At 52.1% G+C, this 22,616-nt stretch overlaps 1 protein-coding gene across 2 annotated transcripts; it reads left to right on the top strand.

Moving 5' to 3' along the window:
* The first annotated feature begins 234 nt into the window (after window positions 1-234).
* Window positions 235-15,467, top strand: Itih3 (inter-alpha-trypsin inhibitor heavy chain 3). 2 transcript variants are annotated; one of them, XM_016000096.3, is made up of 21 exons: window positions 235-629; window positions 1,308-1,328; window positions 1,811-1,977; window positions 2,069-2,173; window positions 2,400-2,562; window positions 3,086-3,199; window positions 4,142-4,267; window positions 4,453-4,569; window positions 5,026-5,194; window positions 5,729-5,854; window positions 6,105-6,286; window positions 7,687-7,872; window positions 8,036-8,175; window positions 9,116-9,270; window positions 10,789-10,821; window positions 11,122-11,157; window positions 11,297-11,410; window positions 11,872-12,076; window positions 14,160-14,332; window positions 14,527-14,638; window positions 15,224-15,467. In XM_016000096.3, the coding sequence occupies exons 1-21, from the start codon at window positions 456-458 to the stop codon at window positions 15,351-15,353; spliced, it is 2,748 nt and encodes a 915-aa protein (XP_015855582.2). In that variant the 5' UTR covers window positions 235-455; the 3' UTR covers window positions 15,354-15,467. The 2 variants fall into 2 exon arrangements, with proteins under 2 accessions (XP_015855582.2, XP_076400278.1); XM_076544163.1 differs by lacking the exon at window positions 235-629 and adding an exon at window positions 1,053-1,106.
* Window positions 15,468-22,616: the final 7,149 nt, after the last annotated feature.

Raw genomic sequence — 22,616 nt, 5'->3', positions numbered from 1 at the left:
ATTTGGAGCCAGACCCAGAGAGAGCGAGGTCACAGGGCTCAGGGTTTGTTCAGTTCATGGGTCCCTGGCAGCCACACCAGGTAATGAAGTGAAGGTCTCAGCCATGGGGGTCCAGCTGGAGAGTGGCTGCCTTGGGAGGGCTGGAGCTGGGATCCAGGCCCAGACCAGGGGCGATGTGGGTGGTAAGGACAAAAGCATCGAGCCCTAGATGTGGAGATGCCAGCTTTTCCACATGCAGCTCACGGCATCATCATCATCCACCCCCAGGAGGCCAGGGGTCACTTGCTTCACACAGCGTCTGCTTTCCCGACAGCCTCCAGATTCCAGAATATAGGGAGTGAAGCCCCAACTCTGTTTACTGTACCCACTGGGCCTTCTTCACACAGTCACACCGGGTGGTTACTCCACCCACCCCCAGTTCCCGGAGCCACTGTGTGCCTCCGCGACTCTGGCCCATGCTGCAGGTCATTGACCCTGCACGGAAAACACTGGGCTGGCGTATAAAAGGAGAGCAGGTCAAGCCTGTGTGCTCAGCAATGGTGACTATGTGGTGGCCCTGCCTTGTCTTGGCCCTGCTCTCTGGCTTGGAGACCTCCGGCTTCCAGAGAAGCCCCCTCCGACTGCTAGGGGTGAGTCTAACTTCCTATTTGCTATCAGAACTTTGAGGTTCAAATAGGCAGAAAAGTCCATCCAAGTCCCCTGAGCTTGGGGGGGGGGCGGGGCAAGAGGCTGAGGACTGAACATTGTGTTACTGGGATAATGCTGGACTCTAGAGAACGGAGCTACAGATGCGACTGATAAACTAGCTTGCTGTTTAACCCAGGGCAGAGCTTTTCAGACTCCCACCTGTCAGAGAGATGGTGAATTATGAACGTCTCACCGCGGCCTTCGAAGGCCCGCCTTAGACAGGCGCAGAGGCCTCTACAAAATGCTCGGACCCCCCAACTCATTCCGCCTCTCAGTCTGCCCTCCCTGGCCCCTGGTCCCTCTAGTTAGCTTCCCAGAACACCCATGCACTCATCAGGCTCAATTAGCATTTTGTCTTGGCCCTGCTCTCTGGCTTGGAGACCTCCGGCTTCCAGAGAAGCCCCCTCCGACTGCTAGGGGTATAGGGTCAGTTCTATGGTCTCCTCCACAGGGGACCTGCTGACATACCCCTTTCTCCATCTATTCATAGTTCCTCTTTAACACGTGGCCTGGAGGGACCTGTGTGTGTCTCTAAGACTTGGCCCTAGCCCAGAACCTGCTCCCAGGCCATTGGGAGCCTCATGCTCGTCCTGACCCCTGTTTAATCTTTATATTTACAGAAACGGAGCCTCCGGGAAGGGGTAAGAACTTCCAGTACGATACAGACTGGGTAGGGAGGGCAGAATGGAGCCGTTTCTCACTTGCTGAAGGTACAGATCATAATGGCAGCACCCCACCGGAGCCAGAAAACAGTCCACTGCCCCATCCTGGCAGAGCCTCGTGTGATACAAGACCCATACGGAGAGGCGGGGCTCTTCAAGGGGAATCTAGGACCAGGCAAAGGGGAGCCCTGGGAAGGCTTTCCTTGTGGGAGGGGCTGGGCTCTTACAAGATCTCACCGGCGTTAAGGAGGCAGGATGTAAGCACTGTGGTAGCCAACTGAATGTGGGACAAAGGACACTGTCCAGACGTCCAGTGTGGATGACTGGGAGAACTAAGGGACCCAGGACTTCAGAGCCCACACGGGAGCATTTGGAAGGGAAGCAGCCAGGCTGATGACCAGGTTTCCCAGGGTGCATTCTGGCTGATCACCACCAGTGATTCCTGCCCACCTCTCCCACAGGTGGTTGATGGCATTGAGGTCTACAGTACCAAGATCAGCTGCAAGGTGACCTCCCGCTTTGCTCACAATGTCGTCACCACGAGGGCTGTCAATCGCGCAGACAAGGCCAAGGAAGTCTCCTTCGATGTGGAACTGCCCAAGACAGCCTTCATTACCAACTTCACCTTGTGGGTACCACCGGAGCTGCTGGCTCTGTCTCCTGAGGGGCATTTGGCCCGGTGTGCCAGTCCCTTCCCCTAAACTCTCTATTATCTGTAGGACCATTGATGGTGTCACCTACCCTGGGAACATCAAGGAGAAAGAAGTTGCCCAGAAGCAGTATGAAAAGGCTGTGTCCCAGGGCAAGACAGCCGGTTTGGTCAAGTAAGTGTGGACCTTGGGCCTTGAGAGAAGCGAACAACAGCTGTGATTATTGTTGTACAAACTGTGTGTACACCCCCCCCCCCGCCCCAGCATCCCATTTTAGAGCGAATGAGGTTTAGAACAGATAAGGAGATCTCTCACCTAAGAGCTGAGACTTGAACCCAGGGCCGAGGAAGGATGGGTTCCTGAAGTCTTTTTGCTAAGTGCTGTCTTGCACCCTACCCAGGGCCTCTGGGAGGAAACTGGAGAAGTTCACCGTGTCCGTCAACGTGGCTGCCGGCAGCAAGGTCACCTTTGAGCTAACCTATGAGGAGCTGCTCAAGAGGCACAAGGGCAAATACGAGATGTACATTAAGGTCCAGCCCAAGCAACTGGTCAGGCACTTCGAGGTGAGCAGCCATGCCTGCAGCCCCTGCCGGAACCACAGAGAGCCCGGCCGGGGAAGGGCAGTGGGTGCAGGCCGGAGAAGGAGGTGCAAATCTCAGAGCAGAGCCAAGGATGCGTCTCCAAGTCCTGGCCCCTGTGCTTGGCCAAGGGGAGTTGGAAAAAGCCCAATGGCTTTCCTTCTCCAGCAACTGGGGGCCCAGGGGAGGAGGCTTTAGCGCTGGGGCCCTTGAGGACTGCGCCACAAAATGCTTCTGGAACCCTTGCAACTGGTCCATTTCACCTCCATCAAGGCTAAAAGGAAAAGCAAGTTCCATGGTTGTGGAACTTGGGATCAATGGCAGACAGACGATGGAAATGCTTTGCTCTGCCAGACCCTTCTAGCAGTTCCTGTGGTCACTTTCCTAGTAGCCCTCACTATTGTCTTGAAGGTCCCTGTATCGTCACAGACCCACGTCATTCCCCTTGGCTGTGTCCTAGACCTCTGTGTCCTCCCAGTATGCCATCTCCTTCCTTTGGCCATTTCAGATTGATGCACACATCTTCGAGCCGCAGGGCATCAGCATGCTGGATGCTGAGGCCTCGTTCATCACTAATGACCTCCTGGGAAGTGCCCTCACCAAGTCCTTCTCAGGGAAAAAGGTGGTGTAGATATCCCTGGGGCCTGGGGTGTGTGTGTGGGGGGGGGGTAAGAACATCAGCCTGGACCTTGCTGATTTCAGCACAGTGGGGGTTATCTGTTTGTGATGCTATCTGTCTCAGTCAACTGGGTCATCAGGGAGGATACCGGAGGCCGGGGTCTGATGCTGACCTGCTAGAAGATTTGGGGTCTCAGCTCTACCAGGACAAAGTGGGAAGGGAAGCCATTTATAAAGCCCAGATCCATTCTACCTTGGCAAATGGATAGGAAATGGGATGCAGATCCAGAAACTGAGGCTAGTTTTGCTGACTCCACATTCAGGGGTAAAGGATTAAAGAGAATGCCATTCTTGGTGCTGGGCAGTTGGCTCCAGCCATGGAGCCCCCCAGCTATTCCAGGGCGGGATCTCAGTGCTGATGGGAAGTGGATGAGAAAATATAAACATCAAGTCTCAGTCACCTGGGCTCTCCAGAGAGACTTTCAAAGAGCTTACATTCAAGAGAGCTGCTGACTTCTGGGGGTGTTGTCCTAGCCTCCTCCACTCCAACACTCTCTTCCTCGCTCTCATCCTCCTCCCCCTCCTTTGGGTGCCAACTCCAATGTGCAAAACCACTCAACACAAAGTTCTCTCATATGGGGCAACACTCGGATGCCCAAGTAACTTCTGGTGCTGAGCTAAAGGGTTAAGGATGAGGCCGCCAAAAGAGAAAGGAAAGGCTATATGAAAATGGCAACACCCCACCACCACCGCCCTGGGCAGGTTCTGATCACCCAGGGAGGGAGGAATTCAGAAAGGTGGGGCCTGGGAGCAGCTTCATCCATGGGGAACTGGCATCTGATTCATGCCAAGCCCTCACCTCTATGTTGTCGGAGGGTTTTGCCCCCTGTCTGCCAGTGGGAAGCCTTGGCCAAGATGAGCGAGGCTCTTCCTTCCTCCTCCCCAGGGCCACGTGTCTTTCAAGCCCAGCTTAGACCAACAGCGCTCATGCCCGACGTGTACAGACTCCCTCCTCAACGGGGACTTCACCATCGTCTATGACGTGAACAGAGAGTCTCCAGGCAACGTGCAGGTACAGGTCCATGGCTCCACCAGACTTGCTCACCCATCATCGTCCTGGGGGGCTGCAGCTGCATCCCTCTCCTCCATCTCTAGCACCTCCTGGTCCTTTGCACCTCCTGGAGAGTGGAAATGGGACACCTTTCCCCCCAGTGACAAACTTCTGACTTCTGCATTGTCTCTCTCCCACCTTGGCAGGTCGTCAATGGCTACTTTGTGCACTTCTTCGCACCTCAAGGCCTCCCAGTGGTGCCTAAGAACATAGTCTTTGTGATTGATATCAGCGGCTCCATGGCTGGTCGGAAAATCCATCAGGTTTGCCCCCACCGAACCCCCTCCCAGCATCCAAGGCAGCACTGGGGTATAGAAATGCGATGAGGAAGTTTTTTGTTTGTTTGTTTGTTTGTTGTTGTTTTGGGTTTTTTTTGAGGGGGGGGGTGTTGTTTTGTTTTTGTTTTTTTCCGAGACAGGTTTCTCTGTGTAACAGCTCTGCCTGTCTGGAACTCACTCTGTAGACGAGGCTGGGAGATTCTTTTTTTTTTTTTTTTTTTCCTTAAGTGGGACAATGCTAGTATTTCTGGTGGACAAGGAGGAATGAGACAGAATGCAAGACTACTCCAAGCCTTTACACACTTTCCCAGGGAGCTGGGGGCCTTGGGCAATGCTTACTCATAAAGACAGTAGGAGCCCAGCAGTCAGGCTGGGAGGCAACCTTTCTCACTTCTGCCTCATGTCTCAGCTTTGTGGTCTGTTTCCCTCCTTTTCCCCCAGACCAGAGACGCCCTTCTCAAAATCCTGGATGACATGAAAGAAGATGACTATCTGAATTTCATTTTGTTCAGCACCCATGTAACCACCTGGAAAGACAGCCTAGTTCAGGCTACCCCTGCAAACCTTGAAGAGGCCAGGATGTTTGTGAAGAACATCCGTGATGAAGGAAGTAAGTTGGTGCAGTTGAGTATTCTACCCATTCCTTTTCCTGCATCAGTAGCCCATCTCTGGCATGCTTCTCTCTTGGGGAAGACCTCAGGCTTGAAGACAAGACATCAGGGCTGACTTCTGTGCAGCCTATGGAGACCCATTCTTAGCATTTCTAACCATGATCCTGGTGCTCACAAGTCTCAGCATGGTAGGGCAACAGAGAACCCTTCTTGACCATGTTTCCTATGGAAACCATACATGACGTCTATATCACTTTCTTTCCACTCCTGGTGACTCCACCTGACTGCTTGCCAAATTGCTATAGTCATCACATGCCTAGAACCTCTCAGCACCCCTTTGATGACTGTGTGAAAGCCTACACTATTCATCCACTATGCCAATGTTTACTGAGTATGTCTGTGTAGGGCTGGCACAGTCCTTGGTACAAGAGCAGGGTCTACTGTCCCATTCTCCTTCGCTTCAATAGCCTTGTACACTGGAACCCTAAGGACACCCCCCACCCCAGTGGTTCTGTCTTTCTGTCTGTATACAGTGACCAACATTAATGATGGGCTGCTGAGGGGCGTCCATATGCTGAAAGATGCCCGGGAGCGGCACCTTGTCCCAGAGAGGAGCACCTCCATCCTCATCATGTTGACAGACGGAGATGCCAATACTGGTGAGGGAGAGGGAGGTTTGAACCCAAAGTGCCTGCCTGCCTGCCTGCCTGCCTTCGTGACTCTGTAGTTGGCTCACTACAAGACCCTAGACATCTTTTCCTGGGGTCCCCTAGTATCTTGTGAGCCCCTCAAAGGCAGGTACATGCCTCTCCCTACCAAGGCTCCCTACCAGCTATGCATGTGAAGAGTCAGATCTCCCCAGACAAAGCTGGTATAAATGGTTCCCAGAATGACCAGCACTGTCTGTAGGTGAGAGCAGACCTCAAAAGATCCAGGAGAATGTCCGGAATGCCATCGGGGGCAAGTTCCCTTTGTATAACCTGGGCTTTGGCAACAACCTGAATTACAATTTCCTGGAGACTATGGCCCTGGAGAATAATGGGCTTGCCCGGCGCATTTATGAAGATTCTGATGCCAACTTACAGCTGCAGGTATGTTTCGCCTTGCACACTGTTTCTCAGGCCACTGTTTCCACCATGTGACAACTTTCCATTGCAATCTGCCTCTGGCTGCCTCTTGTTCTAATCTCCATAAAACAGAGCTGCTTCCTCCGCAGGCCTGGCAGATCAAACATAAGACATCCAGCTAACTGTATACATCTCATAAGAAATGAGTAACTTTTATGTGAATTTGCCCAAATATTGCACAGAACTATAGTTTACTGAGTCTGTCATAAAAAGTATATGACCACTGATGAGGTGGCTTAAATGATAGAAACACTTGACTCACTGCCTTAGAGGCTACAAGTATGAGTTCAAGGTCACAGGGGGGTTGGTTCCCTCTGAGGGAGAGGTCTGTATAGGTCTCCATTCCTCTTCTTCTTCTTCTTCTTCTTCTTCTTCTTCTTCTTCTTCTTCTTCTTCTTCTTCTTCTTCTTCTTCTTCTTCTTCTTCTTCTTCTCCTTCTCCTTCTCCTTCTCCTTCTCCTTCTCCTTCTCCTCCTCCTCCTCCTCCTCCTCCTCCTCCTCCTCCTCCTTCTTCAGGAGCATTGGGATTTTGCCTGTATGTATGTCCTTGTGAGAGTGTCAGACCTCCTGAAACTGAGGTTACAGACAGTTGTGAGCTGCCATGTGGGTGCTGGGAATTGAACCCAGGTCCTCTGGAAGAGCAGTCAGTGCTCTTAACTGCTGAGCTGTCTCTTCAGCCCCTAGGCCTCCATTCTTGACTTGCCACAGTCCCCTTCTCCCTGGGCCTTCCCACGCATTCCTTTATTGTGTGTCTGCATCCAATTTCCTCTTTTTATGAGGACACAAGGCATATTGGATTAGGGCCCAACTTCATGACATCACTGGATTATCTTTGTAAAGATTTTACCTCCAAATAAGGTTGCAGTCTGAGGGTTAGGACAGCCAAAGGGCTTTGGGAATGCAGTACCAATTTGACCCATAACAGACCTTTGTAATACTAAAATAATATTTAAAAATATCTGCTAGCCAAATGTAACTGCGTGTCTCACTGTTCCCTCTGAAGCTGGCCACCTCCCTCAGGTGGTTGGCCGCACCCTCACTTGTAGGGGACCCCAGGCTTTCTTCCCCTCTGGCAAACATCACTTTTTCTGGCTATTATTTCTTTATTCAAAGTTCTGTGCCAAGAATTCTGTCCTTGCTCCTGTTCTCTCTCATCGTTAAGAGCGGGAGGACAGGGAGGGCCCCCTTAGACTCCAGAGCACAGTCAGGGCCACTTAGAAGTAAAGACCAGAGGAAAGGATTGGCTCAGCCCTTGGGGACTAAATGTCACCTTGCAGCATCTGTGGGATGGACCTATCCCAGGCTTCTCCATGTCTACCCTGGGGCAGGGAGGTCTGAGATGCTGAGTCCCGATCTGACTTACAGGGCTTCTATGAGGAGGTGGCTAACCCACTGCTGACGAACGTGGAGGTGGAGTATCCTGAGAACGCCATCCTGGACCTCACCAAAAACAATTACCCCCACTTCTACGACGGCTCTGAGATTGTTGTAGCCGGACGCCTGGTGGACAGCGACATGAACAACTTTAAAGCAGATGTGAAGGGCCATGGGGTGAGTGGGAACTGATGCCTGAGGTGTGCTGGGGGTGAAGGGTCAGCAGTGAGGGACCCCAGCCTTCTTGCTGGTGGCCCAGGAGTGGCATCCACTGAGCTTGGCCCACATAACTCCATGATCCAGCTCTCAAGTCCCTTCCTTGCTCCTATTCCCTCCCTAGGCCTTGAATGACCTGACCTTCACAGAGGAAGTGGACATGAAGGAAATGGACGCAGCTCTGAAGGAGCAAGGCTACATTTTTGGGAACTACATTGAGCGGCTCTGGGCTTACCTCACTATAGAGCAGTTACTGGAGAGACGGTGAGTCGGCCGACCCTCGCCTTGAGGAACGCCCAGCTCTCTAGCTCCCACCACAGCTCTGGCTGTGTTCCGGCAGGGCCAGAGGAGAAAGACAGCACACACTGAGGAAGGACGTTCCCATGAGCATCCTTGCTGCTCTGTCCTCTTCTTGGTCCAGAATAAGAAAAAAAGTCTCCTTGTGTCTTACCCCTGCTCACCATTTCAAGCAGGCAAGCTCGGCCAAGGGCAGAGGCCTGAGCGTGCCTCTAGAGCAGGGGAGACCTCAGCTCTCGCTCTCCCCATCAGCACCACACAGTGACATGGCAGGTGGGGTGGGTCATGATGAGTGACAAGCCCAATACCACTCCAAAGGGTGGAGCTGGGCATCTTGAGAGGGCAATGAGAGCATTTTTTTGTTGTTGTTTTGTTTTTCGAGACAGGGTTTCTCTGTGTAGCTTTGAGCCTTTCCTGGAACTCACTTGGTAGCCCAGGCTGGCCTCAAACTCACAGAGATCCGCCTGGCTCTGCCTCCCGAGTGCTGGGATTAAAGGCGTGCGCCACCACCGCCCCGCAACGAGAGCATTTCTTTAGGAAGAACAAAGCTATAAAGTCCCAGCAAAATTGGCACAGGCCAAGTGCCGGCCATACAGCTACTATCATAAGCGATTATAACAGTAGCCACCCCAAGTCCCTGGCATTTTATGGGTGGAAAAACCGACTCCTAGAGAGGAAATGGTTTGTCCATATGCTTCGAGGAGCGAGCTGGTGAACTGGTATTTTCCCCCAATGGGCTCCACTGAGCAGGACCAACAATGTAGGCAGTATGAGTGTATGTGGTGGTGGTGGTGGGGGGTTGTTCTTGAGCCGTCCCTGGAGATTCTGGTCTGGTTGGGGAATTACGTGTGAAAGGAAGCAGGACGTCACGTCCTGGGCTGACTCTCTGAACTGTTCCTCCTCATAGCAAGAATGCCTTCGGGGAGGAGAAGGAGAACCTCACAGCCCAGGCGCTGGAGCTGTCCCTCAAGTACCACTTTGTGACCCCACTGACCTCCATGGTGGTGACCAAGCCTGAGGACAATGAGGACCAGACATCCATTGCAGACAAGCCTGGGGAAGGTGGGCACAGGGAGAGGAGGCCAGAATCTAGCATCCCCCTCTTCTAAGACCCTGTGCCCTAGAATTGCAGCAGAGGACCTGGCTAGGCTGGAGACCCCAGAGCTTATGAAGGGGGGCGGGTTTAAAAGCATCTGAAGGGGTATGGCAAGAGAGAATCGGTCAGCAGAGGCATGGGGTGTGGTCCAGGCAGAGTCTCTAAAGTCTCTCAAGGGATGTAAGCCAAGAGAGTGCACCATCTCGGGCCATGTCAAGGGAAGGACTCCAGCTACAGCACAGAGGGGTTCAGTTAGACAAGAGGTACTTCAAACCCCAAATTTATACCTGGAGAGGACTACCAGGGACCTGGGATCTGTGAGGAAAAGAGGCCCTCAGAGCTAGAAGCTGAGACCAAACATCTTCAACAGGACCCCAGACTGTACTCACCAGAGGAACCCCAAATGTGTATAGCAACTTCATGGGGAGCCTGGCACTGAGAGGCATGGGAGCCAAAGACCTCTTTTGGCACAGCCCTGTTTTCTAGGAGTTCTTGGTTCCAGGGAACCCTAGGGGGCAAAGCTAGCTCTAAGCCAGGCCATGGACCATTCTCATTGGTTTCAATGGCCCTGGTCAGCGGTCTATGTCTAATGCATCTTTCTTCCCCTTCCTTCCCTCACTGTGCCTGCACATTAGAAGGTAAGCTTCACGGGATGCAGGGAGGGGAAGAGGAGGGGGAGAGGGAGGGAGATAGACTGAGAGACCTTTCAGCCTCACTCCTTAGAATCTCATTTGGCCTATCTCAAGATGGGCCAATCAGTGACAGTGTCCTCTTATCTGCAAAAATGAGCAACTGTGATGCACTTGTACATGGCCCCCAGCAACCCTCACAGGAGTCCTTTACGATTCTCATTTTGGAGTGAGAGCCCAAGACCCAGAGAGGACCCAGGCAGTAGCTGATCTGGGACATAGGTCTAGGCAGCTTGGGCCCAGTGCCCTGCTGATAGTCTCTGGGAACCAGGGCACTCCACATTTCTCTCACGGTAAAATGAGAACATTGTACCCCACCAGCCCACCAACACTGGGCAAGACTCAGCCCCTGCCAAGCTGCCCGCCTGCGTCTCTAAAGAGCAGAAGTCCTTTAAGCCACCATTTCCCCTCAGAGAAGCCCTGTTAGATGCAACTGTGGCACATACGTGTTAGCAGCCGCCAACCATGAAGGATGGACACAATAGGATGGGTCTCACCCTATTCCATCTAGGGACCAAAGAGTTCAAGACAGAGGTCTGTGAACATTGCTTACAACGGGGAGGCTCATGACTCCATAGATTCGAATTTCAGCCACATCAAAATATGCTCCTAGCATTAAAATGACACACTCATCCTACCAACAGCCCTATAAAGGGATCGCCTAGGCACGTTTGCCAATGTGAAGGCCCCAGTGGGGACCAGTAGCCTCCAGGCTGAGGGAAAACACAAGGTGGCGGAGGGTGGGGGAGAAAGCCCTTACCTGTTGCTCATGACTGCCCTTTGCCATTTTACTAGCCACCTCTGTGACCCCATCCATGGCCTACTTGAGTGAGTAAATGATGCTTGCCACCACCAGCCCTGCCCACCGCTGAGAGCTTCCCTACACTGTTCCCTTTGGTAGTGGTTCCAAATCAACCTCTGTCACAGGCAGATTGACCATGTGTCCTGGGGAGGCTAAATGCTGGTGGAGGGGACAGAGGAATGAAATTATCACGGGGCAGCGCGTGGCGGGGGCGGGGGGGGGGGGTTCAAAATGGGAGAGGCATAATAAGCCAGACTATGAGTGGAGGTCCCAGATCTCTCCAGGACAGCTTGCTGCATTCAATCTGGTCTCTGTTTGCTCCATAGCCCAACAGCCGTCTTTTCCAAACCCCTACTATTATGGTGAGTTCCTTGGCTCCTCCCTGGTCAAGGTGCAGGGTTATGGGTGCGTTGCTCCTGCCCACAGGGCGGATTGGCCTGGGAAGGCCTGTGGCCCAGGGAAAGGCCCTGGGAGCCAGCTCATTCTCTGATGTGCCCTTAGTGGATGGGGACCCGCACTTCATCATCCACGTCCCAGGAAAAAATGACACCATCTGCTTCAACATTGACGAGAAGCCTGGCACCGTGCTGCGCCTTATTCAGGACCCAGTCACAGGTAGGTGCGCCTACAGGCTGGGGTTCTCTCTGTCGGGATCTGAGGGCCCAGGTGAGTTCATGGATCGGGTCCTCCTCACTCTGCCTGGTAAGCATCCATCTTCGTGTGCAGAGCACTCTGCATAAGGGAGGTGGAGCTACCGAAGAGCCAGACTCAGTACTCAGTACTACTAGAGAGAGAGCGAGACCTGGGCAGCCTGCCCGAGGGTGGTACCAGACTATATACGGGGTTTTCCTCTCACAACACTCTCTGACCCGGGAAGGAGGGAAGACCCACCACGTCCCAGCATGCCCCAGGCCTGAGCTTCTAGAACAGGATTTGTCTCTGACGCCCTAGTGTGTCCTTGGGGCCCCGCCTCTGCTTCCCCTCTGCGTGCCTCACGGAAGGGGAAGACATCGCTGCAGGCCAGCGTGGACCCGAGGACCTCACTAACCTGGCTTCTTGGCCCACCCCTCTGGCAGGCATCACCGTGACTGGACAGATCATCGGAGACAAGGGAAGTGGCCCTTCCTCCGGGACAGGGAAAACCTATTTTGGCAAACTGGGCATTACCAATGCTTGGATGGACTTCCGGATTGAGGTGACCACAGAGAAGATCATTCTGGGGAATGGGGAAGCACTGAGCACGTTCCGTTGGCTAGACACAGTCACAGTCACACAGACTGGGTGAGTTCTCTGCAGTAGCTCCAAGGGCATTTGCAGCCTGAGGAGATAGGGAAACAGTGGAAGGATTTGGACCAACTTCAGGACATTCACGGGAGAGACTGATGGCCTGAGTTCAGTTACCACAGGATGGTAACTGTGGAATAGGGCACCAATCCTTGGGACCCCTGACGGAGCCAGTTTGTAAATGGACCGCGTGCAGGACCCACTCTGAGGGAAGCCTGGCCGGATGAAAGCATTATATGGAAGCCAGGTGTAGTGGTAGACATAGTCCAGCTGCTTGGGAGGCCTAAGGTCAAAGGACTGAATGAGGCCACAAGTTTAAGAGCAGCCTTGGCAACATAGCAGGACTCCATCTCTGAAATGTCATTTATTATGGTGTGTGTGTGTGTGTGTGTGTGTGTGAGAGAGAGAGAGAGAGAAAGAGAGAGAGAGAGAGAGAGAGAGAGAGAGAGAGAGAGAGAGAGAGAGAGAACAACACATGTGGGTCAGTAAAAAGAGAACTTTATGGAGTCCGTTTTCTCCTCCTTTCTCATGAGTTATGTGGGTTCTGGGGGTTGAACTCAGTCCCTCAGGCTTGCGCAGAAAGGCACCTTTATGCAATGAGCCATTTTACCAACCTTGCGAGAACCCGTTTCCAAACAGAAAGGATGGTTGGGTATGATGGCAGACACATATAATCCCAGTACTTGGGAGGCAGAACCAGGATGATACCACAAGTTCCAGGTCGGCATGGGTTACATGGGAAGTTCTAGGCTAGCATATGAACTCACAGAGACTGTAGCAACACATACAAGACCTGCACAGCTTCAAGCCAGATGAGGTCCAGCACTGAGAAGGGGAAGCGGACTCAAAGTCCCTCCCTCACCAAGAAGCTATCTGTAATTGGTGCCCAATGGCAAAGGAAGAATCCGTTTTCTCTGGTGGCGTGTCATTGGGTACATCAACCACGCTCCAGGGCAGCCCCATGCCTGGGAGTAGTTAGCCATCCAAGACAGAATCCACGTTTTGGTTTGGTTTTTGTGGCTCTTTTGTTTTGTCATCTCTTAAGCATTTTTTTTTTGTCTTATTGGTCTTTTGCTTGCTTCTGTTTTGATTTTTTTAAAGATTTATTTATTATGTATACAATATTCTGTCTGCATGTATGACTGCACACCAGAAGAGGGCACCAGATCTCATTATAGATGTTTGTGAGCCATATGTGGTTGCTGGGAATTGAACTCAGGACCTCTGGAAGAGCAGCCAAGCGCTGAGTGTCTCTGGAGAGATGTGTTCTGACTTTTGTTTGTGTATTTATTTATATTTGGGGAGGGGGGGAGGAAAGGAAGGAGAGAATGTATTGTTGGGTGGGGAAGATCTGGAAGGAGTTGGGAAAGAGGAAATGTGATAAAAATATATTGTATGAGTATGAAATTTTTTTTTACTTAAAAATATAAAAATTAATTTAAAAATAAGCAGAAAAGAAGGGAGGGAGGGAAGGGAGGAGAAGAAGGCATGAAGAGGAGGAGAGAGGAGGAGAAGAAGGCAGGAGGAGGAAAGGGAGGAGGAGGGAAGGGAGGAGGAGAAGAAGGCATGAAGAGGAGGGAAGGGAGGAGGAGGGAAGGGAGGAGGAGGAGGGAAGGGAGGAGGAGGGAAGGGAGGAGGAGGAGGGAAGGGAGGAGGAGGAGGAGGAGGGAAGGATTAAGTAACATCAACAACAACCCCATTTGCATCTTCTCTTGCTGACCTTGCTGGTCCCAAAGCCTCTTAGCTTTTTCTGATTTTGGAATTTCCAGAGCTTAGTGGGCTGGGTACGAGTACTATCTCCCTGAGGCTCAGAGATCCTGCCAGGTTCACACAGAGCCTGAGCTGGGCCCAGGCCTCTGGGTTCCTAGGCCTCTTTCCGGCCCACAGAGGGGCCGAGGTCCACTCTGTTTAGGACATGGATGACGTATTTGTGGCAGCCTTATCCCAACTCTGAGGAGTGTTTGGTATCTGTGTGCCCTCAGGTGACCTGTGCTTGGACGGTCTTGCTGAAATGCCCTTGACTCTGATGGCTAGTACCATGGCCAGTAGGTCTCACGGCTTCTACCCTCTTCTCTCCTAGGCTGTCTGTAACAATCAACAGGAAGAAGAATATGGTGGTCTCCTTTGGAGACGGAGTTAAGTTTGTGATCGTCCTACACCAGGTTTGGAAGAAACATCCGGTTCACCAGGACTTCCTAGGGTTCTACGTGGTGGACAGTCACCGGATGTCAGCACAGACACATGGGCTGCTGGGTATGCAATGCTCAGACTGCAGGCCTGCTCAGTCACAGGGAACTACCGGAAGTAGATGTACAAAGCCGTGTAGTCACGCTGTACCCGGTTCACAACATGCCCGCCCATTCAGCCTTTGCATCAATCCTGAAAGGCTGGAGGCTGTGTCACCATGGCAACAGGCAGAGGCTGACCACTAATGTTTTCATTTCCAGGCCAATTCTTCCGCCCTTTTGACTTCGAAGTGTTTGACATCCGCCCAGGCTCTGACCCCACAAAGCCAGATGCCACAATGGTGGTGAAGAGCCATCAGCTGACTGTCACCAGGTGAGCGGGCATCCCTGACACCCTCACCCCACCCAGTACCGAGACAGGAGAGAGCCCTCTCCATGGCACCTTGCTTGGTGGGCCCTTGATTTTTGTGGGGAATCCTTATTCCTTTTTGAGGTCTTAGTGCTTTTAGACTCCTCCCAGTCAAGGAATAGATCAGAGATGGCCCCCTAGAAAAAACAATCACATGACTTCATTCTTGACAAAAGATCTCTAGGCTCTTCGACTTCAAGCCAGCATGGTGGCATATGCCGATAATCTCAGCCCTTAGGAGGTGGGCCAAGAAGACCAGGAGTTCAGGGTCCTTGGTTATATAGCAAGTTCAAGGCCAGCCTAGGCTACAGGAGACCCTGCCTTAAACATTAAAAAATCAAACAAACAAACAAACAAACAAACAAATCCCATCTCAGGGGTTAGTTGCAGGTCTCAGTGGCAGGACACTTACCTGGGACCTGTGAGGCCCTGGATTCAATCCCAGCTGGGCAAAACCACTAAAAAAAGACTCTCCAGCTTCCCCCAACCTTGGGCCCTTGATGCTCACAACCACGTGGCTCACACTGTGCACCCTTTCTTTTTTCCCAGGGGCTCCCAGAAAGATTACAGGAAGGATACCAGTGTTGGCACGAAGGTCCTCTGCTGGTTCGTCCATAACAATGGAGAAGGTTTAATTGATGGTGTCCACACGGACTATATTGTCCCCAGCTTGTTCTGAGTAAACATACACCTGCTGCTGAAGGGGAAGGCCTGGATTGTCCGGAACGAGGGCCCAGAACGGGGCTTGTGGGAAGGGCCGGGACAATAAAGCCGAGCATGCAAACCAAGACAACTGTTAGTCTCTGAGTTCAGGAGCCACTACTTAGGAAGCAGGTGGCTGTAAGGAGGGGAGGAGGGTGTGGCCGTTAGGAGGGCAACTTCCCGGGGCTCTCAGTTGAGACAGGTGTGGGACAGAGTTGGTTGGCACGACACCTTGGGGAATCTACAGTTCATGCTGGGGCAAAGGACCTCTGAGGCATCAGGAGGGGCAGAGTGCAGCTTAGAATCCAGGGTTGTCTTAAGTCAGGGGTCATGGCTCAAGAGCCCCTCTTCTGTGACAGCGGGGAAGGGTCTCTTTAGATGTGTGGTCTGAGAGTGTACAGCCCATCATGGTGGGGCAGGCATGGTCGTTGGGAGTACTTGGTCACGGGTGGTAGGAGCTTGCGACCTGGCTTCCTCAGATCTCGGGAGCAGGAGCCGGAGCTGGAAGCAGGTCTGTCTGACCTAATTTATGGAGGCCTGCCCCCCAGTGACCACTTCCTCCAGTTAGGCCCTGCCCCTTAAAGGTTCTCTGGCCTTCTCAAACAGTGCTACTCTCTGGTGGACTGAATGTTCAAACACAGGGGCCTGTGGAGGACATTTCATATTTACACGGGGAACGTCCATTTTGGCCCACAGCTTCAGGGGACACTCGGTGGCTGCTTGGCTCTGACACTGTGGTAGTGTGGTGGCACCATACCTCATGGTGGGTGCCTGTGTCGGCGAAAGTCTGTTTACCTTATGGTAGCCCAGAAGGAAAATGAGAGAGTCAGATGTGGTGGGCCAGGCCTGTAAGTCCAGGGACTGGGAGTCAGAGGTAAGAGAACTGAGGTCAGCCCAGGCCACAGAGCGGTGCTGGCCAGCCTAGGCACATACAAGGCTCTGTCTCAAAACAAGGAAAAAGTTAAAATGTGGAGACCAGGAGGAGGAAGAGGGGCAAACGGTGGCACATTCCTGTGATCTCAGCACTTGGGACGTAGGGGCAGGGCGATCAGGAGTTCAAGGCCAGCCTGGGTTCCATAAGATCCTGTTTCAGGGAGAAAGGAGGGAAGGAGGGAGGGAGGGAGGGAGGGAGGGAGGGAGGGAGGGAGGGAGGGAGGGAGGGAGGGAGGGAGGGAAGGAGGAGCGAGAGGGAGAGGGAGAGGGAGAGAGAGAGAGAGAGAATATGAACCTAGAGTTCTCTTCAAGGGCATGGGCCTTAGTGACCCAAGTTTCTCCCACCATGCCCAACCTTCTCAAGGTTCCATCACCTTCTATTAGGCCACAGGCTGGTGACCAGGATGTAAGCACAATGGTTTTTGGTGACATTCCAGATGTAAAACATAGCATCAGCTATCTACTCAGCTACCCACCCACTCATCCATCCATTCACTCACCTCCAGCCAGCCAGCCACTCATCCTTGGATTTAGCAGACAGGCATTGTGCTCTAGGCCAGGGTCCCAGGCACAGCTTGTAACACAGCTCGTATTTTCACAGCTGCCAAAGTTTGCCTTCAGTGGGGCCAGGCCTTGCTGGGACCCTCCAGTCACCTCGTGGTGGCCACTTTCTCTCTTCCAATGAACCTGGGGTGGGCTAGGGAGGAAGAGAGAGGTTCCTAGAGAGGGACTCAAAGGCATCTCCAGCCGGAGTGCTTGGACTCCTATGGAGCTTTGCAGATGCTTCCTCTACCTGAATCCCTACATTAGGACACGCCCCTTCGTGGCTCCGGGGACAAAAGGCGTTCTTCTATCCTCTCTACTTTCTGGGCATACATACATCAGGTGTTTCTCTTCATCATTTACTTTCCAGACACACAGGCTGCTTCTAACTGTCAGGTGATCATCCTGCCTGGGTCCTTTGCCTCCTCAGCTGTCTCTGACTGAGGGCCAAGGGATGCTGGGCAGAGGATCCTGGAGAAGGAAGCAGTGGGTAACCTCTAGATGGCCAATCAGAGGGCACACACAATAAGGCTAGTGTTAGGAATTAAATGGGGAGCATTTTGAATGCAGAGTGCGCGCGCGCACGTGTGTGTGTGTGTGTGTGTGTGTGTGTGTGTGTGTGTGTGTGTGTGTGTGTGTGTAGATGGTGGCCTGTGGCTATGGGTCACAAGAATTGTCATACCTCTCACTACAGAGGACCCACAGACACTCTCTGCTGCTGGGGTCAGAGGATGACATTGCAGTGCTCACACTGGCCGGGGGTCATCATTACCACTCTAGAGAGAGGGCACAGGAGAGAGACATGGCCCTCAAACTGATCCAGGGTGAATGTGGGAAGAAGGCTGGAGAAATTACCCAGCCCAAATCCTGTCCCTCCCTCGAGATACAAGCACGAGGCACCTCCATGCAGGCTGCAACTGGGCAGGCTGTGTCCTCTGGCTCCTCCCACAGCACTCTGGCTCCCCTGTTCTTGCCAGGAGCCAGACATCAGCACAGAGGCCTTGCTTGCTCCAGGGGAAGGATGTGCTGCCTGGGTTGACCTGGTCCTTTCTCTCCCGGTCTGCAGGACCTTTCTTTCTCTTTCCCAGAATTCAGTGCATTGTCCCATCTCTAGGCCTCGGCTCCTGCTGCTCCCTCCACATGGGCATCCTGGCCCTGCTTCCTCAGAGGAAGTCGCCTTCCCTTTATCCTTCAAAACCACCTCTAGGAAGCCTTCCTGTCACACTCAGCTTTGTCCCCTCATGACACAATCAGAATCACTTGTGAAGGACGTCTCCGTGGGGACTTGTTTAGGAATTGGTCAGCCGGTGAGGGGTTTTCTTCATTGGTTGAATCAAAGTGGGAAGACTCACCCTGGATGCATGATGTAGGCAACAGCATGTCTTGGGCTGGGCTCTGGGCTGACAAGGAGAGCAGGAGGCAGTCAAGCCCTGGTGTGAAGGCATCAATTTATTGTTCTCTGCTCTATAGTGTGGAAGTGATGTTGGAAAGACCCATGTGAGCAGTCATGCTAATTAAGCCAACTAAAAGTATGTAAGTCATTTAATCAGCCGAAGTCCAAGAGCGGGCTCATGCCTCAACATCTCTTGGTACTGAAACTCAGGGTATGGCGTTTTTAAAAACAAATAACCACAATTACATCAGTGTTGGGGAGGGGGTGGTCAAAGAAACATCTCCCTTTTTGCAGAGCTTAACAGTGTTTTTCAGACATCACATAACAATTACTTCTGATTTACACTTCCTCTTAGTTATTTTAACGTGTTAGCTTGTTCAAATATCAGTTATTCCGGTTAATACATCTGGACCATGGTCAGGGACACAGACAGTCCCCAAAGTGTTGCCAAGGCAGATGTGGCTGTTGGATGTATGAGGGGGGTGGGGGGTGGGGTGGAAAGCTAAGACACAAAATAAAGCCAGAAAAGGATGACATCACCTTAGCCATTTCAGTGTGACTAGCCAAGTCAAGTACCTGCCACCTCAGCCTCCCCACAGTGAGGGATTTTGTGAGTCAAATCATCATGGACACCTTTACCCCTTAAGTTGCTTTATCAGAGTATTTTGTCACAGCAACGGGGGATGGAACTAAGACGGTGCCCAGTGTGATCACGGCCCTTGGTGGTGCAGCTCCTGCAGGTACTGGCAGACACCACAGGTGTGGCAGCCGCCTACGGCACCACAGCTGCCACACTCAGCAGCTCCTGGGCCAGGCCCAGGAGGTTGTGTCCTAGAAAGGCGGACTTGCTGTGGGGCTAGACCCAGGTAAGCCTGCCCAACCCAAGCCCCCTGCCCTGGGCTGCTTTGGAGGAGAAACAGTGCAAGGTGAGTGTTCTTCCACATTGGGCAAGCCTGCCAGAAATTCACCCACTGGCCTGATGGCTCACTCTTAGTGAAAGACTCGTCAGCCAGCACCTTCCATAGCTCAAGAGCTGGCACAGACTATTTTTCTGATGAAAAAACCTGGTTGGCTTCCCCCAGCAAGCAAGTGGGCTAGCTTGCTTTGTGTTTCATCCTGGCTGCCATGTTTAGAGCCAAGCTTTGTGCTCAGCTGCTTCTGCAGCTCCCTGTACTTTGGTGTCTGATCATACTGTCCTTCTCTTGCTCTAATATGAATACTCATGGTTTTACTCTCCTTTCAATATCTATCTGTAAGTCACAGATCATGCCCCCCCTTTTTCCTAGAAGTAGGTATAGTCCAGTTGTCCCTTGGTTTCTATAGAGAATTGGTTTCAAGACCCTCAAGGATACAAAAAAATCCATAGATGTTTAAGTTCCATATCTAAAACAGTGTAGTGTTCAATAGAGCCTGTTCGCATCCTCTTGTCCTCTTTAAATCGTCTGCAAAGCTCTTCTAACAGCGAATACAGTGCTGTGCGAAGTCATCGTACTGTACTGTCCGAGGAATGGTAGCAAGGGAAATCCACATCTGCTCAGCACAGGCGCACCTTCTCTGGAGAAGTGTCAACCCATGGCTGGTTGAGTCCACAGATATGAAACTCTCATACAAAGGCTGTTTTTGTTTTGTTGTTGTTTGTTTGTGTTTGTTTTTAAGGTGGGGTTTCTCTATGTAGCCCTGACTGGCCTGGAACTTGCAATATAGAACAAACTGGCCTTGAACTCAAAGAGATCTGTCTGCCTCTGCCTGCCGAGTGCTGGGATTAAAGATGTGCACAGCCATGCCCTGCAGTATAATACAAACTTAAAAACATTTTGGGTAAAATCTCCAGGGTGCATGCTCAGAAGAGGAGGCTCTCAACAACATAAGACTTGAGAGAGCCCCATCACCCTCAGAGGAGAGGTTTCTGGAAGCAGCCCTTGCTTGCCTCTTGGTCCTAGGCCTCATCACTGCCTTCTTCCAGTGGTAGTGTTGTCGTTGTTGTTGTTGTTTGGTTTTTAACCAGGCATTGGGTAGATAGGTCTGTACCTGAACCTAGGTGTAAAGACCAAACTAAGGCAAACCCCACTGGGGACGGCCTCCAAAGTGAGAAAGTCTGGGAGCTGGACTAGCTGTGTGTGTGTGTGTGTGTGTGTGTGTGTGTGTGTGTGTGTGCATGTGCGTGTGCGTGCGCGTGCTCGTGCGCGTGCGCGTGTGCGTGTGCGTGTGTGTGTGCGTGTGCGTGTGCGTGTGCGTGTGTGTGTGTGCGTGTGCGTGTGCGTGTGTGTGTGTGTGTGCGTGTGCGTGTGCGTGTGTGCGTGTGCGTGTGCGTGTGCGTGTGCGTGTGTGTGTGTGTGTGTGTGTGTGTGTGTGTAGGTATTTCCTCAGAAGGGAAACATTCTTCCCTGGAGGGGGGAGGGAGGAAGGAGGAGGGAGAAGAGAAAAAGGGAGACAGGAAGAAGGGAGAAGGGAGGAGGAGGAAGAAGAAGAGGGAGGAGGTGTAAGGGAGGAGGGGGGAAAGGGAGGAGGGAGGAAGGAGAAGGGAGGAGGAGGAGGAAGAGGGAGGAGGTGTAAGGGAGGAGGGAGGAGGGGGGAAAGGGAGGAGGGAGGAGGGAAGGAGAAGGGAGGAGGAAGAGATTAGGAAGCTCAGAAAACAGCAGCTTCAGAAAAACAGGCTCCTGAGCTTCTTCCCCAGGCTTCAATTGCTGGGGCAGGGGACTCTGGTGAACAGCCTGCAAACTGCCAGGCGCTCTAGGGTGCAAATTTCTCTTTATCTCTCCTTCTCTCTCCCTCTCCTGGAGCTCGATCTGTAGCCCAGGCTGACCTTGAACTCACAGAGATCCCCCTGGCTCTGCCTCCGAGCACTAAGATTAAAGGTGTGTGTCACCACCGCCCGGCTTTTTTTTCTTTTTCTTTTTCTTTTCTTTTTTTTTTCTTTCTTCTATGTAGACCTTGCTAACTTGGAACTCCACATGCAGACTGGTCTGGCCCTGAACTGCTAGAGATCTGCCTGCCTCTGCCTCTGAGTACTGGAGTTAAAGGTGGGCGCCATCACACCTGGCTCTTTCTCTTACTTTTGAAAAGAGTTCATTATTTTATTTTTTATTTATTTTTAAATTTTATTTTATTTTGTGTGTACGGGTGTTTTGCCTGCATGTATATCTGTGTGGCACTTGCATAGAGTCCAGAAGAGGTCACCAGGTCTACAGGAAATGGAGTTACAGACAGTTCCGAGTCACCATGTGAGTGACAGAAATCCAATTCAGGTCCTCTGGAAGGACAGCCAATGCTCTTCACTGCGGAGCCAGCTCTCCAGCCCCTTATGACTTTTTATTTGTTGGAGGGTGGGGAGCTGAGAACCGAACTCCAGGCCTCAGAAAGAGCAGCAATTGCTCTTAGCTATCCAGCCAGCTCTCTGGCCGCCAGGGATGCAACACTGAGTGACCATCCATGATGGGCGGGCTTCACAGTGACGTCACTGTGAAGAAGCGTCACTTCTGCTCCTGTAGGTCACCCCTCGTCCGCGCTCCTGTAGGTCACCCCTCGTCCCTGCTCCTGTAGGTCACCCCTCGTCCGCGCTCCTGTAGGTCACCCCTCGTCCGCGCTCCTGTAGGTCACCCCTCGTCCGCGCTCCTGTAGGTCACCCCTCGTCCCTGCTCCTCTTGTAGGTATTCAATAAACACGTTGGTTTACCAGCTGGACTAGTGTCGGTGGCCATGGCAGAGGAGCTGCGGTCAGCAATGGAGCTTATGGAGTTCAATTCACCGAACAGCAAAGCTAAATCCTGGAGCGGCAAAACCCGGGGGCACGGGGATTGTGGCCAGAATGGCCCTGCTCCTGCTGTGCTTCCGGAAGCTTCCGTGTCCCCGCTGTGTTTGGCATGGCGTGGTTACTCTGTGGAGGGCTCCCGCTGTATCTAACGCAGTGTGATGTTTCTCGGGAAAAGCCCTCCTCACTGGGCAGTTTACTTGCGGATCTTAATGAAGAGGATTTTTATGAGAGCAGTGATGATTAGTTAGACCTGTGACTTAACTGGACTTTCTGACTTAGCCTAAAAGACACAGTGGTTAGGACAGTTAGTAAAGATGATTAGGGACACGACTTGGGTTGTTCTGCAGATTTGCTCCACTAGAGACACAAACAGGGCAATCATAGGCTAGACGTCACCTTCCCCTTTGTTAGACGTGAGATTTGCAGAAGATGAGAAATAAGAACAAGAACGTTTCGTGCATTACAGACCCATGAATTCTGCCTGTGGAAAAACAGGCAGATGATCAAAGAAAACAATTATGTCCCTACACCCAAGGTCAGACCTGAGTTCCTTTGTCATGTAACTTACAGAATTAGTCACAGGCCTTGATATGCACCTTGAAAAAACAAAGTTGTAAAAGG

This window comes from Peromyscus maniculatus, chromosome 9 (assembly GCF_049852395.1).
Source record: "Peromyscus maniculatus bairdii isolate BWxNUB_F1_BW_parent chromosome 9, HU_Pman_BW_mat_3.1, whole genome shotgun sequence".
NCBI classification, from domain to species: Eukaryota; Metazoa; Chordata; class Mammalia; order Rodentia; family Cricetidae; genus Peromyscus; species Peromyscus maniculatus.
The sequence above is the reverse complement of the archived record's forward strand: the minus strand, read 5'-3'. Positions and strand labels throughout refer to the sequence as shown.

Excerpts from the sequence above, each read along its gene's own strand:
- Itih3 (XM_016000096.3), top strand. The coding sequence starts at position 456 with ATGCTGCAGGTCATTGACCCTGCACGGAAAACACTGGGCTGGCGTATA. Across the intron at positions 2,174-2,399 it reads AAGACAGCCGGTTTGGTCAA|GGCCTCTGGGAGGAAACTGG; the intron begins GTAAGTGTGGAC and ends CACCCTACCCAG. Across the intron at positions 6,287-7,686 it reads ATGCCAACTTACAGCTGCAG|GGCTTCTATGAGGAGGTGGC; the intron begins GTATGTTTCGCC and ends TCTGACTTACAG.